The 25,822-nt window shown below is 39.0% G+C and overlaps 1 protein-coding gene across 6 annotated transcripts in view; it reads left to right on the top strand.

Moving 5' to 3' along the window:
• Window positions 1–25,822, top strand: part of LOC146398910 (uncharacterized) — an 80,668-nt gene that overhangs the window by 18,267 nt on the left and 36,579 nt on the right. For 3 of the 6 annotated variants that reach the window (XM_084980839.1, XM_084980838.1, XM_084980834.1), the window contains 5 exons: window positions 708–886; window positions 6,651–6,832; window positions 10,711–10,846; window positions 15,480–15,600; window positions 21,258–21,341. Coding sequence is in view for 1 of the 6 variants with exons in the window: in XM_084980832.1 (XP_084836958.1) it covers window positions 21,230–21,341 (112 nt within the window). In the remaining 5 variants the exon portion in view is untranslated. Of the gene's footprint in view, window positions 1–707; window positions 887–6,650; window positions 6,833–10,710; window positions 10,847–15,479; window positions 15,601–21,129; window positions 21,342–25,822 lie in introns of those variants that run through there. The other 3 variants (XM_084980836.1, XM_084980835.1, XM_084980832.1) reach the window with 3 other exon arrangements.

The raw sequence follows: 25,822 nt of genomic DNA, 5'->3' as shown, positions 1-25,822 counted from the left end.
AATTTTTTTCAAAAGTTACTCAGAATACGGTCAAATTGCTCAAATTATGTTCATAGTGAAATATGCATAAAACATGAAACATGACCTTAGCTAGAAATGTCGGAGAATGTGTAGTTCTCCTTGGCCACAGAGGAACCTCTCTTAGCTTCTATATGATGTCTAATTTTGAACAGAACTATATCCTAGTAGATTGTAAAAAGAAGGTATTAACAAAATATTCCTCAGATCTCTAAATGACAAATTGTGTGCGGTATAGTTTAGTTTCATCAAATACTAAACATATTTGCCAAAATTATTTTGGTTTTATTGCAGTTAATATGAAGCTATCCTTTCTGATGGTGGCTAACAGGCTCAGGTAGCATTTGCATATCCTTGAAAGGCAGTAGACATTTCAGCAATCTAGAGATGAATGCTGTTTTTCCCTATGTTATGATGTAAAGGAATAGTCCATTTCCAAGCTCTATCCAAATATATAAGTTAAAAAGGAAAGGAGGATTAAACAAATATTGAAGATTAATTCAGCATGCCATCTAATAGTGTATAGTGTCAGTCATGAAAGCTCTGTGAGGACAGGGATTTTTCTTTTGTGGTTTACTAGTGGATTGTTTATGGCCATCAGACCCAGTAGTTTCTACTTAGAGTAGTGCTTAGCTTGAAGTAGGGTGAATGGATAAAAGAATGCTAAACAGATTTTTATTTTCTTTTAGACTTCTCATCAGTTGAAATTGGAGTGCAATTCAATGCAGGGACAACTAATGCAGGCCCAGAAGAGTTTAAAACAAAAGGAAAAAGAAGAACAACGACTTCAGGGTAACAGAAATGAGTTAAAGCAACTGACTGAACAGAAGAAAAAGCAAATTGAAGCACTCCAAGGAGAGATTAAAAGGTAGTGATATTTGTTTTCTTTTTATGGGAAGATAGTGATATTTGTTTTCTTTTTATGGGAAGATAGTGATATTTGTTTTCTTTTTATGGGAAGCAAAATTGTGCATTGAAAATAGTAACATGATAATTAACACAGATGAGGTGCAACAAAGAAAAATTTATACATGCTCAAATTTTTTGAAGTTAAAATACACAACTGTACTTCTATGATTGACTAAGTCTGGATTTCCATTCACTGTAATCATGTTGTTCGATAATTCTTATAACACTAATCATTTGTTTGATAGACAAAACTTTTTGTAAAATAAGATACAACAACATTGAGAAAAATGTATAAACATCTCTAGTGTATTAGAAAATTTTAAAGGAATTTAGCAATAAATTATCCTTATTAAGGGAAATAATCAAGATAAAAAATCACAATGTGAGATATATTTATATCTACTATAACGTATATAATGTAGGTTTCATATGGTTATAATTGTTTGATACTTTTAAGTTAAATCATAATGGTTTTTATTTCCAAACCTATGATAAGTTATTATTAAGCATCTGTTCTTCATTCTTAAATATGTTTTAATATTTGTCCAGACCAAGAGTTGATAAAAGTGGAATGAACTTAGTGTTTGAACAAAATGAGGTTTTCCTCATGGTTGTTCTATGTTAATTCATGCAGGGAGAAGGGAGATATAAAATCCTTAATATGTAGAACCAAATACTTCATAGCATTAAGAGCTGGCTTGTCATATTACTAGAGGAAAAAAAATAACCCCACAAATACATTCTTTTATGTGGACCTCTGTTTTACAACCATTATTATGGCTGCTTTACAAAAGAGTAATTTTCTAATGACCCTTTATTCTTTTTTTGTGTGTTATCATATGTAATCAGAAGTCAGGATATAATTATCACAATATGTATTTTGGTTTATGATTTGATATCTTGAGTTCATTTGTTTTTTCAAAATCCATTAGCCTCAAGAGTTCCCATTGTGGCTCAGGGGTTAAAGAATCTGACTAGGAACCATGAGGTTTCAAGTTCGATCCCTGGCCTTTCTCAGTGGGTTAAGGATCTGGCAGTTGTGGTGAGCTATGGTGTAGGTTGTAGACGAGGCTCAGATCTGGCATGGCTGTGGCTGTGGCATAGGCTGGCAGTTGCAGCTCCAATTAGACCCCTAGTCTGGGAACCTCAATATGCCTTGGGTGCAGTGCTAGAAAAAGACAAAAACAAACAAACCAAAGAAATCCATTAGTCTCATATTAAAGTATTCCTTAGATCATTTTTATAGCACCTGATTTAATAAGTAAAAAGTCTTAACAACTATTAGCACATTTTCTTTCTTTTAAATTACTAGCTACAACAAGATTTCTTCCAGATTTATGGTTAATGTATATTTCTTCTACTTTGCATGGCTTTACTAGATACCACCTTAAGAATTATGAGATTTAGAGGAAGTGTTGTTATCAGTAGTTGTCTTACATGGGTCTGTTAAAACAAATATACCATAGACTAGGTGGCTTAAAACAATAAGCATTGATTTCTCAGAGTTCTGGAGACTGGGAAACTTAGAATAAAGGTACTTGGCATAGCTAGTGTCTGATGAGGGTCCACTCTGGCTTGTAGACAGCTGTATCCTGATATGACTGAGAACAGTTATCTCATTCCTTCTTAGAAGGGCACTAATCCCATTCACAAGGATTCCACCCCCATCATCTAATGATCTCCCAAAGATCCACTTCTACATACCATTACATTGGGGATCTAGGCTTAAACGTGCATTTTGGAGACATTCATTCACAGTAAGTAGTTCACTTATGCTAGTGCATGGATGCCAGAAAAAGGGACACAATTTTTAACCCTGAGGGAGTGCTGGGTGGATATCCAGTCTCTAAATTAGTTTTGGAATTTGGAGTAACTAGAGAATCATTGAGAGGCAAGAGTAGTTTGGCTTTATTGAGGAGCAGCATAATATCCTGGAAAGAAGGTAAATTTTAGAGTCAGGCAGATCTGAATTTAAATTTCATGTTATACGTATTATTAGGTTTATGGTCACAGGGAAGTGATTCATCTTTCTGAATTAATATAATGGGGTCATAGAGTTGTTGTCTACTCTGCCAGTGTCATGTTGCAAACAAAATAGTTGTGGGATAGTATATGGAAGTAGGCAAGCTGTGATCCAAGACTGTCAGTGCGCACGGCAAACCACACAGTGATGGTCTGTGGAAACTTATTAGTGGGCCACAGGGAAATACGAAAAACAGGGATAAAGTTTAGGGTATAGATGTGTATGTGTACATACACTATATATAAGACACACATGCATATACTTCCTTTTTTTTAATGTGATTGTTTGGGAACCACTGAACAAGGATCCAGCACGGCTGTAAGTTATCGGTTCCTACAGCAACTTTATTTGAAACCTAATGTGGGAATACAGATTGAATAGGATATGGCCCCTATTCTTAAGTAGCTTATAATTTAATGAGGAAGCTGGTATGTAAGGACAAAGAAAATTGTAATAAAAAAGAGAAAAAAATAGAGCTCAGTAGAAGTTTTGGCTGGCTTTTTAGAGGAGCTGGCATTTCAACTGGATCTTTAAAGATGATTATAATTTTGAAAAGTTAAAAAAAGGAAGAAGGAGTTCCCATTGTGGCTAAGTGGTAACGCACCTGACCAGTACCCATGAGAATTCGGGTTTGATCCCTGGCCCTGCTCAGTGGGTTAAGGATCCAGCATTGCCAGAAGCTGTGGCACAGATGCGGCTTGAATCTGGTGTTGCCATGCCTGTGGTGTAGGCTGGCAGCCTCAGCTCCGAATTGTCCCCTAGCCTGGGAACTTCTATATGCCATGGGTTCTGCCCTAAATAAATGAAGAAAGCAGATATTTCAAGGAGGAAGCAATACTAGCAAAGTTTTTGAAACTTAAAAAGATGTCATTATAGGAGGTTCGCTATTGGAATACATGGTAAGTGGAGAAGTGAGGGGAGATAAGGCTACAGAATTGGGTGAAGTAAGATCAGAGTAGATGGATAACTGTTTCTACATTAAATACTTGATATTGGAAGGTTAAAGGTTTTTAAGAAGGGGGAAATGTGATCATACCTGTTTTAGTACAAAAACTGATCACTGTGTGAAGGGTAAATTGCAAATGACGGACCCTCCTGTATTCTCCTTTGGAATGTTGGATTTAATTCCATTAAAATAATTATCAAACTGTTACATTGACCTGTTGTTTTTTTTAACCTACCCACTAATAAATTTGAATTTCCAAAATCAGAGAACTGTGTTTTCTAACAAATAAGCTATCAGTGATTTAAAAAGAATGAATGGATGAATCAATGAATGAGCCTGTCATTTGGAGTTGATAAAATGAAGGTCCAAATATAAGCCCCAGAGGGCAATGATGATCATTGTTAAGACTTTGTAGAGTACTTTGGTGAATAAAGAGAAAGAAATCTGGATTTGTGGGGGGGTGATGTTAAAGTAGTAGTCTACCAAAAAAAAAAATGCAGTATAGTCTTCAACATGAAAAATAATGTCATAATGAAGAATCATTGGAGGGGATATGGGGTATTATCTGATAATGTATGGGTGATCAATGCCCTTCCCCCCCTTAGGCATCCCCTTCCCCACCATCTCCCAGCAATCTGCTTCCTAACTCAGTTGCACCTATCTCTTTTTATTTATTTATTTTTTGGCTGCACCCATGGCACTCAGAAGTTCCTGGGCCAGGCACTGAATCTGAGCTGCAGCTGCAGCCTATGCCACAGCTGTAGCCATGCGAGATTGCTTCACCCACAGCACCACAGTGGGACTCCTCTATCTCCTTTTCTTATTTCCCAACTTCCATAATCTTTGTCCAGGTTTTGTCTTATATGGACTATTATAAGATCCTCTTAGTGGAGTTTTGGGCTCTATTTGTCCACTTCCCATCTATTTGTCATTCATTCATTCAAGAAATATTACTAGGTATGTATTTTATGCCATGGGCACATTTCTGGGTGTTGGAGATGTGGCTGTGAGCATACAAGTAACCTGTTCTCATGGATTTACACCTTCTTGAGGGGGGAAGAGGCTTCACAAAAGACAGTGATGGATTTAGCCCTGCTAAAAGGCTGGGTGATCAAAGAAGCTTCTCTGAAGAGGTTTGAGCTGGTACATGAAATACACGAGCCATACATACAGTGCTCAGGAGAACAAGTACAGAGATCTTTCGCTACAGCAAGCATGGTAGTTTCTAAAAACAAGTATAGTAGGAGAGAGGAAGAGTCATATGAGCTGAGCTCAGCGAAGCAGACAAAGCATAAACATGCAAACTTGTAGATTATAACAGAATGATATATTTTATTTGAAGGACAATTAGAATCAATTAGGAAATTTTGAGCAGAAAATGATGGGATATGACTGAAGGGAGATAAAGGAGCAAGCAAGGAGGGCACTGAAAAACTATTGCAGTAGTCCAGAAAGTCCATGATGATGGCATGAACTAAAGTGTTACAAGTGAATGATTTGGAAGTGTCTTTTGGAAGTTAAATCATCAGGGCTTGCTGATAGATTGGATGGTGAGAGATGCTGGAAAGAAGAGTCAGGAATAACTCTAGGTTTCTGGCTTGTGAAGGTGGATGGATGGCCATATTTATTGGGGGAAATAGTAGCTTTTTGAGGAGGAGGATTGTTGTCAGGAGTCAAGAATTCTGCTTGAGGTAGATATCTATCAGTCAGTCAAGGGAAGATGTCTGGGAAGTCCTTTGATATAATGAGCTCAAAGTTCAGGCAGAGGTTGGAGCTAGAGACTTAAATTCAGAAGTCAACTGTAAATAAAGTACTTAAAGCTATGAGTCTAGTTAGGATATTCTAAAGAGAGACTGTTTATAGAATAAAAGCAGCCTAGGGATGGAACCCTGGGGTCTTGTACTACAGAGCGATCAAAGGCAGTAGTAAGAGATTTTAGGAAGGAAGAATAACCAGTGAGGTAATAGGTTAACCTAAAACACAAGATGTTTTGGAAACCAGGTTCAAGAAATGTTTCTAGCAGGGACCATCATCAGCTATTTTAAGGACTGCTGGAATGTTCAGTAAGATGTGGACAAGAACATGAATATTGGATTGTGGAACAAAAAGGTTGCTGATAAATTCAACAGCAGGTTCATGGAAGTAGTAAGTTTATTTTAAAAGCCAAGTGCTTCTTCTCATACTATACATACATATCTTCTAATTACATCATAATTTGTGCACATCTCTTGAATCTTCTTAAAGACTGAAAACAAGTTTAGAGGAGTTGGACCTTTGCAGGATTTTCATTTCTTTTTCTGCCTTGATGTTAATGAACATGCCCTTAGAAATTTCTTGGGTCATTCTTGAATTTTAGGGAGCAGAAACAATACACTTGAGCTCAGTAATGGCTTTGAAATTCTTTCATGCAGAAAATTCCTCTAGTTCAACCTTAACTTTCAGCATCTTCTAAAGCATGCATAGCACTCTATCTTCCATCAGAAAGTAGTTGTTACTCTCAGTCTCCTGAGACCTTGGTACTTGACACTTACCAGTGAAAATATTTTTTTCTTTACTTAATTCTTTTTTTAATTGGGACTTGTCAGATTTTGTAATTCTTTAATTTTGTATTTCTAAGTAAGATACTCTTTATTACAGTAGAATTTTAAGACATAACTTTAGTTTGTTCTCAGGAATCTTAGTTATTGGATTTCATTCTGTATTTGTAACTGGATTTTTGTATGCATACTGTTTTAAATAACTTGTATGTTTCAGATAGAACTTGAGAATAAACTACAGCAGCAGTCAACACAAGCAGCACAGGAACTTGCAGCAGAGAAAGAGAAAATATCAGTGTTACAAAATGCCTATGAAAAAAATCAGGAAACTCTAAAGCAGCTTCAGTCTGATTTCTATGGGAAGGAATCTGAACTTCTTGCCACAAGCAAGATCTCAAGGTATCATAAAAACTCACTATGTTATTGATAAATATTAAATGATTGATCTGAACCCAGATGGGCAGGGAATGTTAGTATTTGTGGAATATCATACTTGTTTTCTTTTGAATTATTTTTGGAGAAATATGCTTTTTAAAAAATAAGTTGTGGGAATTCGTGTCGTGGCTCAGTGGTAACAAACCCAACTAGTATCCATGAAGGTGAGGTTTTGATCCCTGGCCTTTCTTAGTGGGTTAAGGTTCCAGTGTTGCCATGAGCTGTGGTGTAGGTCGCAGATGCAGCTTGGGTCCCGTGTTGCTGTGGTGTAGGCTGGCAACTGTAGCCCTGATTTGTCCCTTAGCCTGTGAACTTCCATATCCATGGGTGCAGCCCTAAAAAGGCAAGGAAGAAAAGGAAGGAAGAAAGGAAAAGAGAAAAGAAAAAGAATTCTACTGCAGTGCCTTGGGGAGGCATGGGTTTGATCCCTGGCCTGGAGCAGGGGGTTCAAGGACAGCTGCCACTCAGATTCATCCCTGGCTTGGGACCTTCCATATGCCATGGGTGTGGCCATTTAAAAACAACCACAAAACCCCATACAAATGTATCTTTTAATAGTGAAACAATTTGGAAATATGTTAACTGTCGTATTAGCTTATCAAAGGACTTTGCTGCCTATGTAAAAAAAATAACTTATAAAGGACTGCTGTTAGAAAATCCAAGGAGTTTTCAATGTAAACCACTTGTGAAAATGGAAGCAATTTTATTGTTGCTTCTCAAGAAAGACTGACTTTAATTTTATGGATTTGTTAACTTCCCAAGACTATTGGAATGCATAATGGTTAAAATCGGGAGATTATAACTCAAAGTAAATTTAACCTTAATTATCTAAACATATCTGGATACCTTGTCCTTGGCAATACTATTTGATTAGATAAAGTATCATTAAAATGAATGATATACAAAAAAGGTAAATAATTTTTATGTAGCATTAAGTTATCAGTTCTCTACAGGAGATGGAACATTTCTATTCTCTCAAAGAAGACTTAGCCAGTCCTCTTTTTTGTCGTGGTGAAATATTATGCTTTTTGATCCTTTAATGTGTATGGTTTTTTGTTTGTTTGTTTCTTTGTACAAAGTGCCTTATTGACAAATTTTGTCAAATCACAGAATATTTATAATATACATAAATATACTATGTTTTATTCATAAGCTGTTTTAGGGAAGGCTTTATGAAGGAGGTAGGACTTGACCAGGTCCTGAAGGATCTAAGAATTTGAATACCCAGAGTCCTGAGAGAGATCCGTTCACTCAGGGGCACATTTGAGAAAAGGTGCTGCAGCAGGAACCAGCAAAGCTGGGAGTCAACATAATTGTCTTGCCAGAGTGATGGTTGGTGTCTGGAAGTTTAAAAGGTTGGGTTCAAATTGTGAAGTATCTTAGATGCCTAGCAGGGATGACTGGAGTTTATATTTGGGGGAGAGGAGAAGAGTCATCTAAGCAGAGGAATAAAATGAAAAAAAAATTTGTAGGCAACTTAACCTGGAAGTTGTTTAAAGACAGCTTAGTTTGGACCTGAGGTAAATTAGTGCCATGGAGATTAAAGAGGCTGTCTCCCTTCCTCCTCCATAAACTCCAGCAGTCTAGGTGTGAATTGATTATGACTGGGGTTAAAAAGGTTGGAACAGAAGAGATTAATGGGAGAGAGACAATGAAACAAAAAGGATGAATAACATATAGGTAGAGAGGAGGTGAAGGAATTGTTGGTGACTAATGATCTGACAAAGAAACAGGAGATTGGGTAAAAGAATTTTCATAGGGCCAACAATAGATATTTTATATATATCAAGTTCAAAATCAACAAGTTGTTTTAAGGAAAAAAATACCACCTCGACATTTAGAGAGCATCTTACTTGCTGTATTCTCTAAGTAGCTTTAAATTACTATTTTTTTTCCCTTTAGAACACTATTGAAAGTTGGGGAGGGTTGGTGGAAGAGTTTGGACTTTATCCTAAAAGAAGGAGGATTTGCAAGGATTTGTATTTTATTTAGGCCAATAACTGGCAGCAGGATAAGGATGGATTGTAGGGGAACCTGGGTGAATGTGGGGATGAGACAGAGGAGACTGTGCCATAGTCCAAGTGAAGATGATGGTGGCTTGAGCTGGTAGGAGGAAGGATGGGAAATGCAGATGAACTGGAAGGACTATTTGGTGACAGAGAAGATGATATCTAAAGACTGACTGTAAAAGATCTACAGAAATCACACTTTTTCTTCATATGTATGTTATTTACGCATGAGAATAACAACAAGTCTTAGATCTTTTAAATCAGTATTTTTTCATTAAGCCAACTATTTTTGTCTAAAATGTTATGTCTTGTTCTAATTTTATACCTGAAAGAATGCAAATGTAAATATGGGAAGAAGAGAAAGACAGAGGGCTAAGGCTGCCATGGAGTTTTACAACTGCTGAGAGGCCATGAATAGATCTTTCTTCCAAAGCTTCCTTCTGCCTGTGAGACTGAAGCCCTGCTTGGCTGGTGACAGGCCTAATGTTTGCACAATAACAGAACTGTGACTGGATCTCAGCTCTTCTGATTCATGATTCTTTTACCATCATTTCACTAAATTTTTTTTAATAGAAGTATTGACATTTAATTCCTTCCAAAGTGAGAAGTTATCTGAACTACTTAATAAAAGGAATTCCTAGGAACATTCAAATCAAATTTATAGGTCAGAATAAAGGATGGTTATTGGCCATTCTTTTGCTTCCGTGATTTTTTCAATTTTATGATTCTTATTTTTTCCATTATAGTTGGTTTAGTGTTCTGTCAATTTCTCCCACACAGCATCGTATTTGTTAAATAATCTTGTGTACAAGAGAGAAAAGGAAGAAGTTCAGAACCATGTAACATGACACCCAAGTCAGGGGTGCCATCTGTGGGCATGTGGTGTATCTAGACACCAGTGAAATGCAAGTCCGGCTGGCTTGATCTATGCCTTTAGCCCCATCTGCTGGATTATTAATTAAATACTAAAGTTTGTGACTGGGTATTCCAAATTGGCCATGCTGTAGGTTATTCTTTCTTGTCAAGAAAGTTCATAGAAATGGAATTTAACTATAGATTTTGTACCGTGAATGAAGTGAGAATTCTAGGATAGTAAGTTTAAAATTAAATATAAACCTTGTTAGCCTAATACTATTCCTTATATCATTTCATCAGATATCAAGAATAAGTAACAACTAAAATTTCTAAAATTTTATTTTGAAAAAAGAAAAATTTTTGGACCAAAAAAAGCTACCACAGAATAATGCAGAAATTCCTTTTTGGCTACACTACTCTGTGTTTAGGGTATTCCAGGATCAGGTTTGGTATTTGTTCTACTCAGGAATTTGCTTATTCTGGTGGGAGTCAGTGGGTTAAAGTAGCCCCAGTAAAACCACTAAATGAGAGAAGGAGTTCTCCAACGTAAAAAGATCCTGAGCAGATGAAAATATCCTGGCCTGCAGCCAGGAAAAGGAATATATAGCAGTGTATTGCTGAATGACACAAATGAATATTTAGAGGCAAAGTCGAAGAGTATGTCTTGGCATCTTCAGAAAATAGTAGCACAGATTTTGAGCTTGATTTTAAAAGATTTAGTCATTAGGTTTTTGTGAGAGTTTACAATGTTATAGGCAGCTATTTAAACCACAGGCATTTTGGAGTTTGTATATTATCTTGCTCAAGGGCATAACATACTATCTTTTTAGAGTGTACTGCTTTCTACTGTGCATATGTTAACTGTTATGTTTCTATAGAAATTTACTAAACAATGACATATAATAATCTGGGGAAATTTTTTTATAAGTCTGTGAAAGAGACGCTTTCTCTAGCATAGGAGGGCTTGATTTCAAACAGGAATCAAATTGGAAACCAAAATAAACTGATTCGAGAACTGAAGACTGCCAGGACTTCTTTGGAGCAAGATTCAGCCAAGAAAGAAGAGCAGTTGAAGGAGCAGTAGAAACCACTACAAGATGTTCAGAAAGAAAAGGTATTTTATTTTCTAACTAAATCTAGAATCTTCAGAGTTACAATGGCCATAGAGATCATCTAGTCAAACCTCTTAACCAGTAAAGGCATCACCTTATATTCAACAGCTAAGATGGGCATCAAGGTTATAAATAAGAGACTCTTGGTGACTGTAATTCTAATCCTAGGAGGTTATTCTTTACAGCTTCCTTGCCATTTCTTATTGCTCTTTTTAGTTATACAAAGGAGTCTGTTTTTTTATATCATAGACCCTTGGTTATTCAAAAAAAGATACTATAGCTCCTCAATTATTTCTCATATAACATGTTATCCTCTGGATATAGAAATCAGGTATGAAAGGTCTAGGAATAATTGAGTGTGTTAAGAATTCTTAATATTAATAACCAGCTTTTTTCTAAGAGGAAGTGTGGGTTTATTTTATATAAATGATGCTAAGTTATAAAGTTGAAAGTACTGGTTATATGACCAGTACACATAATGATCAGTTATATTTCTATATAAAAGATAAATGCAGATTCTAAGAAACATTTGATTTTTGGTTTCATAACTGAGATCATGTATTTCCATCAGTGGATAGAATATTCTTAAGTGTACAATTTATGAAGGTATTTGTGTGTGTGTGTGTGTGTGTGTGTGTGTGTGTGTGCGCACTTGTATGTATATCTGTTAATTGTGCAGTTCCTGGAAATTATCTTCAACTAAAAACTAGGGGGATGTTTTTGTGGGGATGGGACCGGTGAAGCTGGAATGAAATTTATGACTTATGCCACAAGTTTAGAAAATTCTGACAGAACTATAGTTTACAGGCCTTTAATTACAAGGGCATGAGATCATGCAGCTCTTGTTTTAGTTTTGGTTCTACTTCTAATAGATTATTGAACTTTTCTAAGCCTTTGTCCCTTTACCTATAAAATGAGGATTAAAAGGAGCTATGTGGTATAGAGATTAGATTAGACATATAGTTCTCCTCTTTAGGTGCCTTATGTAAAGATAGTGAGAGTAATAATATTAATAAGCATAAGAAGGTGTTTTAGCTCAAGTTTGGCCAGACACTATTTACTTTATAGTATTAACTATTTAGTCCTTATAACATTATTATTGTTCATATTGTATAAACAAGGACACAGGAACAAGAGAAGGTAGGTAATTTGCTCAAGTTAACTTAGGTTAAAGGGGCAGAGACAGTCATAAACAGTAGCAGTCATTTTTGTTAATTTTCAGTTAAGTAGTTAAAATTATTTTTTTAATAAGTTATTTTTCTATAGTCACTGAAAAAGAACTAGTAAATGAAAAATCTAAATTGGCAGAGATTGAGGAAATTAAATGTGGACAAGAAAAATAAATTGCTAAATTGAGTGAAGAACCTAAGTCTCACAAGCAAGAAAGCATAAAGATATGTGAAGATAATCATTGTTTTTCCTCTGTATTTTTTAGTGCTTGTTAAAAAAAAGTGTATATATATACACACACACACATTTATTTATTAAGAACATACTTTGTGGGAGTCCCCACCATAGCCCAGTGGGTTAGGAATCAAACTGCAATGGCTCGGGTTGCTGCAGAGGTGTCAGGTTTGATTCCAAGAGCAGTGGGAATTGCCTTGGCTTAGGTCACAACTGCAGCTCAGATTCAATCCCTGGCCTGGGAACTTCCATATGATGTGGGTGCAGCCATAAAAAGAAAAAAAAAACATACTTTATGCCAGGAACCATTGTTTTGTTATTTTTGACAAATATTCTTGCTCTCAGTGCTTTTGTGTTGCAGAATATCTATACATATATTGAAACTGTTACTTCTGTTTTCAGATGACTAAATAATGAGAAGTAACCCTAAAAATTTAGATTTTATTGAGATGCTAATCAAGAAAGCTATCAATTAAAAGAATTATGTGCGTTCCCATCATTGCCCAGTGGTTAACAAATCCAACTAGGAACCACGAGTTTGTGGGTTCAATCCCTGGCCTCGATCCGTCATTGCCGTGAGCTGTGGTGTAGGTCACAGATGTGGCTCAGATCCTGTGTTGCTGTGGCTGTGGTGCAGGTGGGTGGCTACAGCTCTGATTAGACCCCTGGCCTGGGAACCTCCATATGCTGCAGGAGTGGCCTTAGAAAAGGCAAAAAGACAAAAAATAAAAGAGTTATAGATAGCAAACTTCAAAATATCTAAGTTTAGAATTAAGATTTTAAGAGATTCTGTTTTTATAATTGTTTTTCTTCCTAAAATACTTAAATCTCTTTTTTTTTTTGTTTGGGGCAAGGAGTAGCAAATTTGTTAGGACTGAGAAGATTGTGTAGTAGTGCCCCAAAGAACCATTTCACTGAAGGTGGAATTTAGGTGGTATATATACACAATGGAATACTACTCAGCCATAAAAACGAACGACATAATGCCATTGGCAGCAACATGGATGGAACTAGAGAATCTCATCCTGAGTGAAGTGAGCCAGAAAGACAAAGACAAATACCATATGACATCACTTATAACTGGAATCTAATATCCAGCACAAATGAACATCTCCTCAGAAAAGAAAATCATGGACTTGGAGAAGGAACTTGTGGCTGCCTGATGGGAGGGGGATGGAGTGGAAGGGATCGGGAGCTTGGGCTTATCAGACACAACTTAGAACAGATTTACAAGGAGATCCTGCTGAATAGCATTGAGAACTTTGTCTAGATACTCATGTTGCCACAGAAGAAAGGGTGGGGAAAAATGTAATTGTAATGTATACATGTAAGGATAACTTGATCCCCTTGCTGTACAGTGGGAAAAAAAGCAGATGAAAAAGGAAGAAGTTGAACTGAGGAAAGAATTTATGGAGAAGGGAGCTAAACTGGTCAGTAAGTTAATGGTGGGAGGTGTGTTTTTTTATTTTTTTTTTAAGGTACAGTTCATTCATAATCATGTGCCAATTGCTGCTGTACAGCAAAGTGACCCAGTCATCCATATATACACATTCCTCTTCCTGTAGTATCATCCATCATGTTCTATCCCAAGATTAGATATAGTTCCCTTTGCTGTACAGTACAATGGGAGGTTTTGTAATTGATTTTGTAAATTAATTCAGTGAGAGAGGATTTTTCTACTTAAAAGTTATAATTCAAGTGCTCAACTGACACTTTACTGTTCAATTTAAGACTGATCTGATTGACTTAAATAGCTGACATGTGATAGGAAATATAATTTTTGGCTTATGTAAGTGAAAGTTCAGTAGAACATAATTAAAAAAAAAAAAAAACCTTTTAGTGCCAGTAAAACAAACTAACCTCTAACTATGTAGTCTGCGGTAGATGGCATGAACGTTAGTTATATTGAACTCATTTTTTTGGTCACAGTGAATGCTGATAAGGGGAAGTGGAGATTTCAGTTGGGAATTGTGATGACCAATTGTGTGACCAAAAGTCTACTTTCCCCTCCCTAACTTGCGTGTGCCAAATGGGAAGCATCTGGCTTTCCTCTAGTGAATGAGGTCCAAATAGCCCCAGATAACTTGACTGTGGAATGTTTTCATTGAATTGCAATTTCAGGTTCACACAGTGATTTGAAGTATTGTGTTTTTGGCATGTTGATGGAGACCAAGGGATGCATGTGTAATTTAAGACATAAGAAAAGTCGAGCTTTATCTCCAGGGCACCTTGCTATCCCTGATTACGGTTATTCTTCTGCTGTAGTGGAAAAAAGGAAAATCTTAAATTGATTTACTTCAGCTTGATTTTATAAGAAACCTGCTGAACATCATTTCAGCATTGTGGCCTTTAAGCCAGTTCAAAATACACAGATATTTGTGGAATCCATTCTACTAGTGTCTTCTTTCCCAAAGAAGTAGTAGTAGTTATGCAGCTGGTATTTTAAATTCGACAAATTTATTTTTTTTACTTTATTTTTGTAATAGATTTTTTTTACTCACCGTTTTTCCTATTCTCAGCATTCTGAAAGAAAAGAAAAAGAAGTAGCAGTGCAGAAGCATGAGGAAAACTAGGCTAAACATACCATGCAGATAGCTGCATTAAATGAAAACCTGGGCACTGTAAAGAAGGAGTGGCAGTCCAGTCAGCAGTGAGTCAGTGAGCTCAAGAAGCAGATGGGGGAGTTCCCGTCGTGGCTCAGTGGTTAACGAATCTGACTAGGAACCATGAGGTTGTGGGTTCGATCCCTGGCCTTGCTCAGTGGGTTAAGCATCCGGCGTTGCCATGAGCTGTGGTGTAGGCCGCAAATGCAGCTGGGATCCCCCGTTGCTGTGGCTTTGGCCCTCCATATGCTGCGAGGTGTGGCTCTAGAAAAGAAAAAAAAAAAAAAAAAAAAAAGCAGATGGATGACTTACAGGGAAAAATCATGGTATTGGAAGCAACAGTTCAGAATAATCATGATGAAAGAAGGGCACTACCAGAAAGGTGACTGATGTCTAATAAAAATAATTTATTTCCATTCTAAGTGATAAAGACTTACATATTGCACATTGAAAAAAACTGAAGTCTTGAGAATAGTGCTCCAACAGGTATTTAAGTAGCCATTTAGAAACTACTCATTACAACAGATGGTTGAAATTCATGTATTATGCTTCAGACTGCTAAAGTAGTTCATTATCTGTGTTGGGGGGTCTTTAATTATTTTTTTAATGTTTTTGTGATTTGTTCTAGGTGTCTTAAAGGAGAAGGTAAAATAGAAAAGCTTCAAACCAAAGTACTAGAGTTGCAAAGAAAGCTGGATAATAAAACTGCAGCAGTGCAGGAGCTGGGCAAAGAGAATCAGTCCCTTCAGGTAAGTCGCCTGGTGATGTGCAGCAGTTTTTTAGTCTAGAATTTACCTCTTAGTAAAAAGCATATTTTGAACATTAAAAAATCTCATATATACATACTTTTAAATGGCTGCTGTCTGTGTAATAATATTGTAGGTGTTATGGGTAATTAAATACAAGATTTAAAGACTTCAGGGATTCCAAGGATTATAGAGACATGTCATTCATGAATTGTCAGTATTAGGAGAAGTCAAGAACACAAAGGCATGAATGAGTTGCTGTGTGTTAAAGAAGTGATCTGAATATATATGCTTGGAGTCTCAAGGAAGGATTGCTCCCTAGGGTTAGAATAAATGGGAAATTACCAAAGGTTAGAAATTTCCAGTGCTTTTGAGAGATAAAATTTGCTTTGCTTTATTGTCATTCAGACTTAAGATTGTAGCACTTTTTGATAATGGAAGATGACCAAATTATTTCTGATTTTCAAAATGTTATCCATTTGAAAACTTGGGCACCAATCATTCTTAAAAGTGTGGAATATTATAATGTGCTGAAACTTTTTAAAATAGATCAGACCTACACAAACACTGAATAGAAAGTGGGCTAACGACAATGAAGTACAGAGCTGAAGCACCTGTGGGAAAGGCTTTTCAGTCACAGTGAGATGGGATTTTATTCCACAGTTGACTGTTTTAACCATCAGAATTGTCCTGCATTTGATAGACTTTAAAAGTTTTGCCATTTATTAACTTTAACTTATAACTACGTAGAACAATTAAATTTATGCAGTCTAGTTTCTGATTAGCATATATTTTAACTTTAAATTCATTTGTTGCCTTCCTACTGATTCACTTTCTAGAATAATCATTTTCTGAACCACAGCATCATTATTAAACTCATACATTTTATCATCATTGAGTTATTTTAAAGGAAGAAAAAGCAGAGATTAAAAAAATCATTTTAAATAATACCATCATGTGATGTTTCAAATTTATATTCTGATTGTAGAAATGATGCCTGAAATATTTGGCAAGTAGAAATAGTTTTTCACCTGATAGGACTGTTTTATTAACACTTTAAAAATGCCTCGCATGGTTTTTTGAAAATTCTAAGATCAATCTCATATTGAAATTTTTAGTGTAGTATATAACTAGTAAGCATTCAAATTAATCAAAGGATTAAATCAGCATTGAGATTTGTTATTAAATAAACCTTGAAATAGTATACTTTCAAAGTGCAGTTGGCCTATTCTTGTAGTCTCATAATTTTGATATAGTTGTTATGCTTGAAAATGTTTATTTTTTTGTTGTTGTTTACAGCATCACTGCAGACAATGTGGAAATATCTTCTGTGCTGAGTGTTCAGCCAAAAATGCCTTAACTCCTTCTTCTAAGAAGCCTGTTTGTATCTTTGATGCATGTTTCAGTGACTTCCAAGGATAATGGGTTGTCACAACTTCAGAGTAATAATACACTAACATTCAATTTTTAATAAATGCACTTCATAGAGGTCTTGGACTACTACTATTTGATTTGGACAGTGGTTGCAATACTAAACCAAATTAGAATTTATATCTTTTGGAATGTTATCAAGTAAAACTCTTCTATCTTTGTGAGACTTGGGCTCATCTTTCATCACGTTTTTCTGTTTCACCCTGGAACAGCTTACACGCCAAGTTTAGAATTAGCCAATGAAATATAAATAAACTTTGGATGGAAAATAGGAATGTATTTTTTAATTATAATTTCATTGTTCACAAATGACACAACTACATTTCCATAGCTTACTTCTCCCAAATTTACAGAAAGGTACGTGAGTACTGTTACCATATAATATGTGCCGCACAATGACACATATTTTCTTTGTGAAGTTTGGCATAGAACTATAAAGCTTTCTTTTTTCTTATATAATCTGTATGCTGCCTTATTTGAGTGACTGCTCTCTGATTGCGTTTTCCTCAGTCCTAGTTCTTTCTCTTCTTCTTTTTTTTTTCTCTTCTTTTTTCTTCCCTTTCCTTCCTTTCTTTTTGGTTTAGAGAAGCTCGTTCAAAATTTCCTTTAACCTGGGTTTTGTGTTGCTGTATTCTTTAAGTTTTCGTTTGTTGGGAAAAATTTTTATTTCCCCTTCTATTTTAAATGATATTCTTGCTGGATAGAGTATTCTAGATTGCATATTTTTTCCTTTTAGCACTTTAAATATCTCTTGCCATTCCCTCCTGGCCTGTAGTGTTTCTGTAGAGATATCAGCTGATGTTCTTATGGGGGTTCCCTTGTGGGTAACATTCTGTTTTTCTCTTGCTGCCTTTAGGATCCTCTCTTTATCACTAACTTTTGCCATTTTTATTATGATGTGTGTTGGTGTGGGTCTGTTTGGGTTCAGTTTGTTTGGGGCCCTCTGTGCTTCTTGTATCTTGGACCCAGTATCCTTTAGATTTGGGAAGTTTCCATCGATAATTTCTTCAAATATATTTTCCATCCCCTTATCTTTTTCTACTCCTTCTGGAATTCCTATTATGCGTAGATTGGCCAGCTTTCTATTATCCCATAGGTCTCTTATATTGCTTTCCAGTTTTTTGATTCGGTTTTCTGTCTGTTGACCGGATTGAGTGATTTCCATTATTCTATCTTCCATATCACTGATTTGTTCTTCTGCATTATTCATTCTGGTTTTTACTGCCGTTAGTTCAGTTTGCGTCTCTGCAAATGAATGTTCTAGTTTCTCTTGGCTCCTCCTTATATTTTCTAGTTCCTTTCTGAGGGTATCTGCGTTACTGTTCATATCTTCTCTTAATTCCTTCAGTATTTTCCCTATTTCTCTTTTGAACTCCAGGTCTGTCAGTCTGCAGAGATCTGTTTCATTGTTGACTGTTTGAGGTGAGTTCTCCTGTTGGTTTGACTGGGGGTGGTTTCTCAGCTTCTTCATCTTGCTTGTTGTTTTCTTTTTCCTGGTGGAGTTGTACCCTCAGTGGCCGGGCAGTGTTTGCCTTGTCACTGCCGTGGAATATTTTCTGAGGGCTGGTGATGGTATGCAGCTGATCCTCTAGAGCTTGGCACCCCCTGGGGCCTTGGGCGGGTAGCAGGGCCGCTGGAAATCCAAGAGGCTCCTCCCCAGGGCAGCCCGACTCCGAAAAACCATCTGAGAATTAGGCAGACTTATTCACAGCCTGGCTAGGCTTGTTCTAGCTTTTCTGGGCTGCAGGCCTTTTCTCGGGGGCTGGTGGTGATTGGTGCTGCTCTGCGGAAGTGTAGCCCCTCCAAAGGGCAAGCAGGCCTGTGCAGGGACAGCCCCTGTGGTGGTAGGCTTCAGGCAATTGTTGAGGCCAGCCCTCCTGGATGGCAGGTAGCCCCAGGTCCAGCGAGAGCATAGGGGGTGGTGGGGGTGGGGGGGAAGCACTGGGAAGCGCAGCTTTCTGCTAGCTAGTGGGCCTGTAAGCTTGCTGTGGTGTGGGGGGTATTCTATGGGGACCCACCCCTTCTTTTCTCCCCTCCCCAGCACGGGCGCAGACCAGGCTCTTCTCCCAGGTTCCCTCTGATGCAGCTTTCCACTTCCCCGCCCCTAGAGTATTGCTCCCTCCCTCTGCCACAGTTTTGTTTTCTAGTCTCCCAGGCAGTCTCTGCCCGGTCAAAAAGTTTCTAGACTTCCAAGCAGTTTCCGCTCCGCCCTGCCCCCCCAGCCCTGGGACTAACCTCTGGAGCCGAGGTCTTGGTGCCCAGCCCCCACCCAGGCATCTCAATTTTTGGTGACTGTGCCCATAGTTCAGATGGTCCGTTCGGTTCTTGATCGGCTTTTCCGTACTCTGACTTACTGCTATTCTCTTCTCTGCATCTGGAGATTTCTCTGGTTCGTTTGATCTTCCCCCCGTGGAGGTGACTTTCCAGCGTGCGGGATCCCTTTCTCCTCCTCAGTTCCCTTTCGGGAGCGCCCATCCCGCTCGGATTCACCTTCTCTCACTCTCCTCTTTTCTCCCGATCTGCCCAGTAATGTCACGAACTTCTTGCCGTTACTGGAGTTTAGGTTCCTCTGCCAGCGATTGGTTGCTGTTCTGTGCAAGTCATTTATTCTGTAGATGTGCTTTTTTTGTTGTGTTTGTGGGAAAGGGTGAGCGTGTCCCCCTACTCCTCTGCCATCTTGTCCTCTCTCCCCCATAATTTCTACTAATCTGTCCTCCACCTCGTTTATTCATTCTTCTGCCTCCTGTATCCTGCTGTTAGCTGCTCCTCGTGAATTTTTTATTTCAGTTGTTGTATTTTGCATCTCTTCTTGTTTGAGTTTTATATCTTGTATCTCTTTGCTCAGTGTTTCCTGTTAACTACCCATCTTTGCCTCCAGTTTATTTCCAATGTCTTGCATCATCTTCAGCATCAACCGTCTAAAGTTTTTTCCTAGAGGCTGAGACTCTCCTCATCACTTAGCTGATATTCTGGGGGTTTTCCTTTCTCCCTCATCAGAGTTATAGTTCTCTGTCTTTTCATTTTTATAGGTTTTTGGTGCAGTGACCTTTTGACAGGGAATAGAATTGTAGCCTCTGTTCCTTCTGGTGTCTGCCCCCCTTGTGGCTGAGGTTGGTATGGAGCCTTGCTGTAGGCTTCCTGATGGGAAGGGCTGATGCCTGCCCACTGGTTCGTGGGGCTGATTCTGATTCTTCTCCCTCTAGTGGGTGGGGCTTTGTCTCTGGATGGGATTAGAGGTGTCTGTGTGCCTGAGGGTTCTTTAGGCAGCTTGTTTACTGAGGGATGGGGCTGTGATCCTACCTGGATTGCTGTTTGCCCTGGGGCTTCTCAGCACTGACTGGTGGGGCCAGATTTTGCCAAAATGGCCACCCTCCAGAGAAAGGCATGCTGCTGAATATTCCTGAGAGCTTTGTTCCCAATGTCCCTCCCTCGCAACAAGCCACATTCACCCCTGTTTTCCCAGGATGTTCTCCAAGAACTGCATTCAGTTTTGACCAGATTCCTATGGAGACTTTGCTTTGCCCTGGGACTCGGTGCACGTGAAAGTCTGTGTGCGCCTTTTAAGAGTGGGGTCTCCTTTTCCCCCAGTCCCGTGGAGTTCCTGCACACATGCCCCACTGGCCTTCAATGCCAGATGCTCTGGGGCTCTTTCTCCCAGTGCCAGATCCCTGCATGTGAGGATTTGATGTGGGGCTCAGAACTCTCACTCCTGTAGGTCTCTGTGAACCAGTTAGTTTCCAGTCTGGGGGGCTTCCCACCTGGGAGGTATGGGGTTGTTTGTAACACAAAATCATCCCTCCTACCTCTTGATGTGGCCTCCTCTTTCTCTTCCGGAGTAGGATGTCTTTTTGAAGGTTTCTGGTCCATTTGGGTGAAGATTGCTCAGCCTTTAGTCGTGACTTTTGTTGTTTTTAGGAGAGAAGTTGAGCTCCAGTCCTCTTCCGCCATCTTAATCCCATCTCCTACATCCAACTTTCAAAAACCTGAAATGTGCCCATGACATCACTACCATGGACACTTACTGCACCACAGACAATGCATGTCTGTATTACTAATTTGCCTGCAAAAACTCCAGACTGGATTCTTGGCTGCATTGTTGAAAGAAAGAAAATAGCCGTTAACAGTGATTTCCCAAACAGAATGGTTTTACTCTTTGGGAAGATAAAACCCTTTGACTCAGTTCCTGCGGTGATTTACTAACATGCCTTTGGTGTGCCTGTTGGTCCTAGGTGGAGTGGGGAACACACACCTCGTTCCTGTCTTCAAGCAACCTAGGATCTATTCTGCAGGCAAAACATGGATCCATCCAAAAGGTAAGTCACAAGTAATGATGGTGTGTTGTGAATTTCTGCAAGGAGTGGAAGAGCCCACAGAGTTCTCAGCTTAAGACTCAGTTGTCTTCCCAGCTCTCTGAAGTCTTTCCTCACAGCAGCCCAGACACCCTGTGATGATCTCTGCCCTGACCATTCTCATTCACGTTCATTGGACTGTCCCCAGGTTTAACAGATAAGAACAAGATAGGCCCAGTTACATTGGCATTTCAGATAAACAACAGATATATTTTAAGTATACGGATGCCTCATGCAATATTTGAGACCTACTCAAAAGTATTCCATGTTTCCCTGAAATGCAGATGGATATATACCACATCTTTCTTGGCTCATCCTTCTGTAGATGCTTGGGTTGTTTTCTTGTCCTGGTGATTGTAACTCTGTTGTGATGAAATAGAGGTGCGTATGATCGTCAAGCGAGTGTTTTCGATAAATTGCCAGAAGTGGAATTGCTGGGTCACACTGTAGTTCTGATTTTAATTTTTTGAGCAATCTCATGCTGTTTTCCACTGTGGCTGCACCAGTAATGTTCCTTTTTCTCCACATGCTCTCCAACATTTATTGCTTGTGTGTGTGTGTGTTTATAATAACCATTCTCTAAGGGATGAGGTTGAAACATTATTGTGGTTTTGGTTTGTAGTTCCATTAGTGTGGTTTAACCTCTTGTCATAAGCCTGTTGGCCATTTTCTGTTTTCTTTGGAAAATGTCTATTCAGATCCTCTGCCCCAGTTTTTTGTTTGTTTGTTTTTTGTTTGTTTTGTGCCACACCCAAGGCACACAGAAGTTCCCAGGTAAGGGACGGAACCAGCAGCGCCCCATGGCACCGTAGTAACAATAGCAGATTTTTTGTATTTTTGCCACGTTCTTGGGCCGCTCTTGGGGCATATGGAAGTTCCCAGGCTAGGGGTTGAATCGGAGTTCTAGCCGCTGGCCCACACCACAGCCACAGCAATGCCAGATCTGAGCCGTGTCTGCGACCTACACCACAGCTCACAGCAACGCCAGATCCTTAACCCACTGAGCAAGGCCAGGGATCAAACCCACGACCTCATGGTTCCTAGTCAGATCCGTTAACCACTGCGCCACAATGGGAACTCCATTCCGCTGGTTTAATTTTCCCTTTCTATCACTTGCCTTTGAGGTCAGAGCCAAGTGTAAGCAGACAGATGTCCATGTGCTTACCACCTATGTTTTCTCCTAGACATTGTATGGTTTCATTTCTTCCATTTGAGTCTTTAGTCCATTTTAATTTGGGGATGTGTTGTAAGGTAGGGGTCTCGTTCCATTCCTTGCATGTGCCTGTGCAGTTCTTCCAGCACCATTGATTGAAGAAACTGTCCCTTGTCCATTGTATGCTCTGTGGTCCTTTGTTGGAAATGACTTGTCTGTGTCTGTGTTGGTTTTCCTTCTGGGCTGTCAGTGTTGTTTCACTGGTCTGTCTGTTTTGTTTTTGTGCCAGTCCTGATCTGTTTTGCTATCTATAGCTTTGTAGTGTAGTTTGAAATCAGGAAATGTAATCCTTCCAGCTTTGCTGCTCTTTCTCAAGATGGTTGTAGCTGATGGGGATCTATTGTGGTTCCATACAAATTTTAGAAGGGTTTCTCCTAGGTCTGTGCAATGTGCAGTTGGGATTTTGGTGGAGAGTGCATTGAGTCTCTGTTGCTTTTGGTAATCTGGACATTTGAATGATGTGAATTCACTCATAAACATGAAATATCTTTCCATTAATTTGTGCCTTTAATTTCTTTCCTCAACAGCATATAGTTTAGAGTGTACAAGTCTTTACCTTGCCTGGTTAAATTTATCTCTAGGTACTTTAGTTTTTTCTTTTACTTTCATTTTATTTATTTTTATCTATTTATTTATTTATTTTATTTTATTATTATTATTATTTTTTTTTTTTGCTATCTCTTTGGGCGGCTCCCACGGCATATGGAGGTTCCCAGGCTAGGGGTCGAATCGGAACTGTAGCCACCGGCCTATGCCAGAGCCACAGCAATGCGGGATTTGAGCCGCGGCTGCAATCTACACCACAGCTCATGGCAACGCCAGATCGTTAACCCACTGAGCAAGGGCAGGGACCAAACCTGCAACCTCATGGTTCCTAGTCAGATTCCTTAACCACTGGGCCTTGACGGGAACTCCTAGGTACTTTATTTTTGATGCAATCATAAATACGATTTTTTGGTTTGTTTCTGTTTTAAATCTTCTATGTCTTTGTTTAGTCTTTCTTGTAATGTGTTGATCTTTGCCTCCAGTTTTTGTCTGAGCTCTTGGATCCTCTTCACAATCATTATTCTAAAGTCATTTTGCATGGAGGTGGGTGTGGGGGTTGTCTTGTTCCTTCATCTGGTTCATATTTCTCTGCCTTCTCATTTTGTATGCTTTTTGCATGATCTCCTTTTTGTAGGTTAGAGGTGTGTAGCCTGTCTTGCTTCTAGTGTCTGCCTTCTTGTAGGTAAAATAGAGGCGTTTATGGCCAGCTTCCTGATGGGAGGGACAGGTGCCTGCCCACTGGTAGGTGGAGCTGAGCCTTGTCCCTCTAGGGGGTGGACCTTTGTCTGTGGGTGTGATGTGGAGCACTTTAGGTACCTGTTTGTTGATCAGTGGGTCTGTGTTCCCAGCCTGTTTGTTGTTTGGCCTGGGGCTTCTCAGCCCTAACTTGTGGGACCAGATTGTTCCAAAAGGGCCACCTCCAGGGGAGCTCATGCCAACAACTATTCCTGGGACCTCTGCCTAGACTGTCCTGCCCTACAGTGTTTCCCAGTCACCCCCTCCTTTCCCAGGAGACCCTCCATGATTGGCCAGGTCATTCTGACCCAGATTCTTCTTGAGTGCCTGCTTAGCCCTGGGACCCAGTGCACATGAAAGCCTGTGTGCACCCTCCAGGAGTGGAGTTTCTGTCTCCCCCAGTCCTGTGGAGCTCTTGCACACAAGCCTCACTGGCCTTCAATGTCATGTGTCCCAGGGGCTCCTCCTTCCCGTGCCAGACTCCCTGGCTTAGGCACCTGCTGTGGGGTTCAGAAGTCTCCTGTGGGAAAGCCTCTGAAATAGAGTTCTTTTCCAGTTTGTGGGCTGCCCATGCAGGGGGTATGGGATTACTTCTACCATGAATGAGCACCTCCTGCTGTCTCAGTGTGGCTCCTTATTGCCTTTGGGTGTAGGATATCTTGTTCTTGGTAGTTTCCAGTCTATTTTGTTGATGGTCATTCAGCACATAGTTGTAATTTTGGTGTTTTCATGAGAGGAGGGGAGCTTGAGTCCTCCTACTCTGCCATCTTGTCTATTTCTTTCTTTCTTTTTTTTTTTTTTTTGTCTTTTTATCTGTTCTGTGGAGGTTCCCAGGCTAGGGGTCTAATCAGAGCTGTAGCTGTGGGCCTACACTAGAGCCACAGCAATTCAGGATCCTCAACCCACTGAGCGAGGCTAGGGATCGAACCCACAACAGCATGGTCCCTAGTCAGATGCGTTAACCACTGAGCCACAACAGGAACTCCGTGTCTGTTTCTCTTCTTGGGGTTTTGTTTTGTTTTGTTTGTTTTTAGGGCTGCACTTGCAGCATGTACAAGTTTCCAGGTTAGGGGTTGAATCAGAGCTGTAGCTACCAGCCTACACCACAGCCACATGGGGTCTGAGCTGCATCTGCAACTACACCACAGCTCAAGGCAACACAGGATCCTTCACCCACTGAGCAAGGCCAGGGATTGAACCTGTGTCCTCATGGGTACTGTTGTGTTTTTTAACCATTGAACCATGACAGAAACGCCTGTTTCTCTTTTTGATGTTTTGTTATTATTGTATAGAAATGCCACTGATATGTACGTTGATTATGTAAACTGAAACATAACTGAATGTATTCATTCAAACAGTTTTTTGCTAGAGTATGTAGGATTTTCTATTATAGTATCATGTAATCGGCAAAAAGGACACTTTTACTTTTTTCATTTATGATTCAGATTCCTTTTATTTCTTTTTCTTGTCTAATTGTTAGTAGGACTTCAAATCCTATGTGGAATAAAAGGGGCAAGAGTGGGCATCCTTCTCTTGTTCATCATCTTAGAGGAGAAAAAGCGTTCAGCTTGTCACAGTTGAGTGGAATGTTAGCTGTAGGTTTGCAGTTGATGGCCTTTATTAAGTTGAGGTCCATTCCCTTTATACTTGCTTTGTTGAGACTTTAACATAAGTGGATGTAGAAGTTTATCTCATGGGTTTCTTTGCATCTATGGAAATAATCATATGGTTTTTACCCTTTTTGTTTTTCGGTTTTAGTTTTAGGAATGCACCCACATCATACAGAGGTTCCCAGGTTAGGGGTCTAATCAGAGCTAGAGCTGCAGGCCTACACCACAGCCAAGCAAGTTCTGTTTCCCTTCCCAGATGATGGAAGATTTTAGGCATTATTTCTTCCATTAATTTTTCTGTTCTGTTCTCTTTCTCTTCTTCTGGAACCACCCCTGTAATG

Source organism: Sus scrofa, chromosome 10, assembly GCF_054392235.1.
Source record: "Sus scrofa isolate SSC_HxYL_T2T_F1_AM1 chromosome 10, Sscrofa_HxYL_maternal_Yorkshire_Landrace_v2.0, whole genome shotgun sequence".
Lineage (NCBI taxonomy): Eukaryota > Metazoa > Chordata > Mammalia > Artiodactyla > Suidae > Sus > Sus scrofa.
This window is presented reverse-complemented; position numbering and strand designations above follow the sequence as displayed.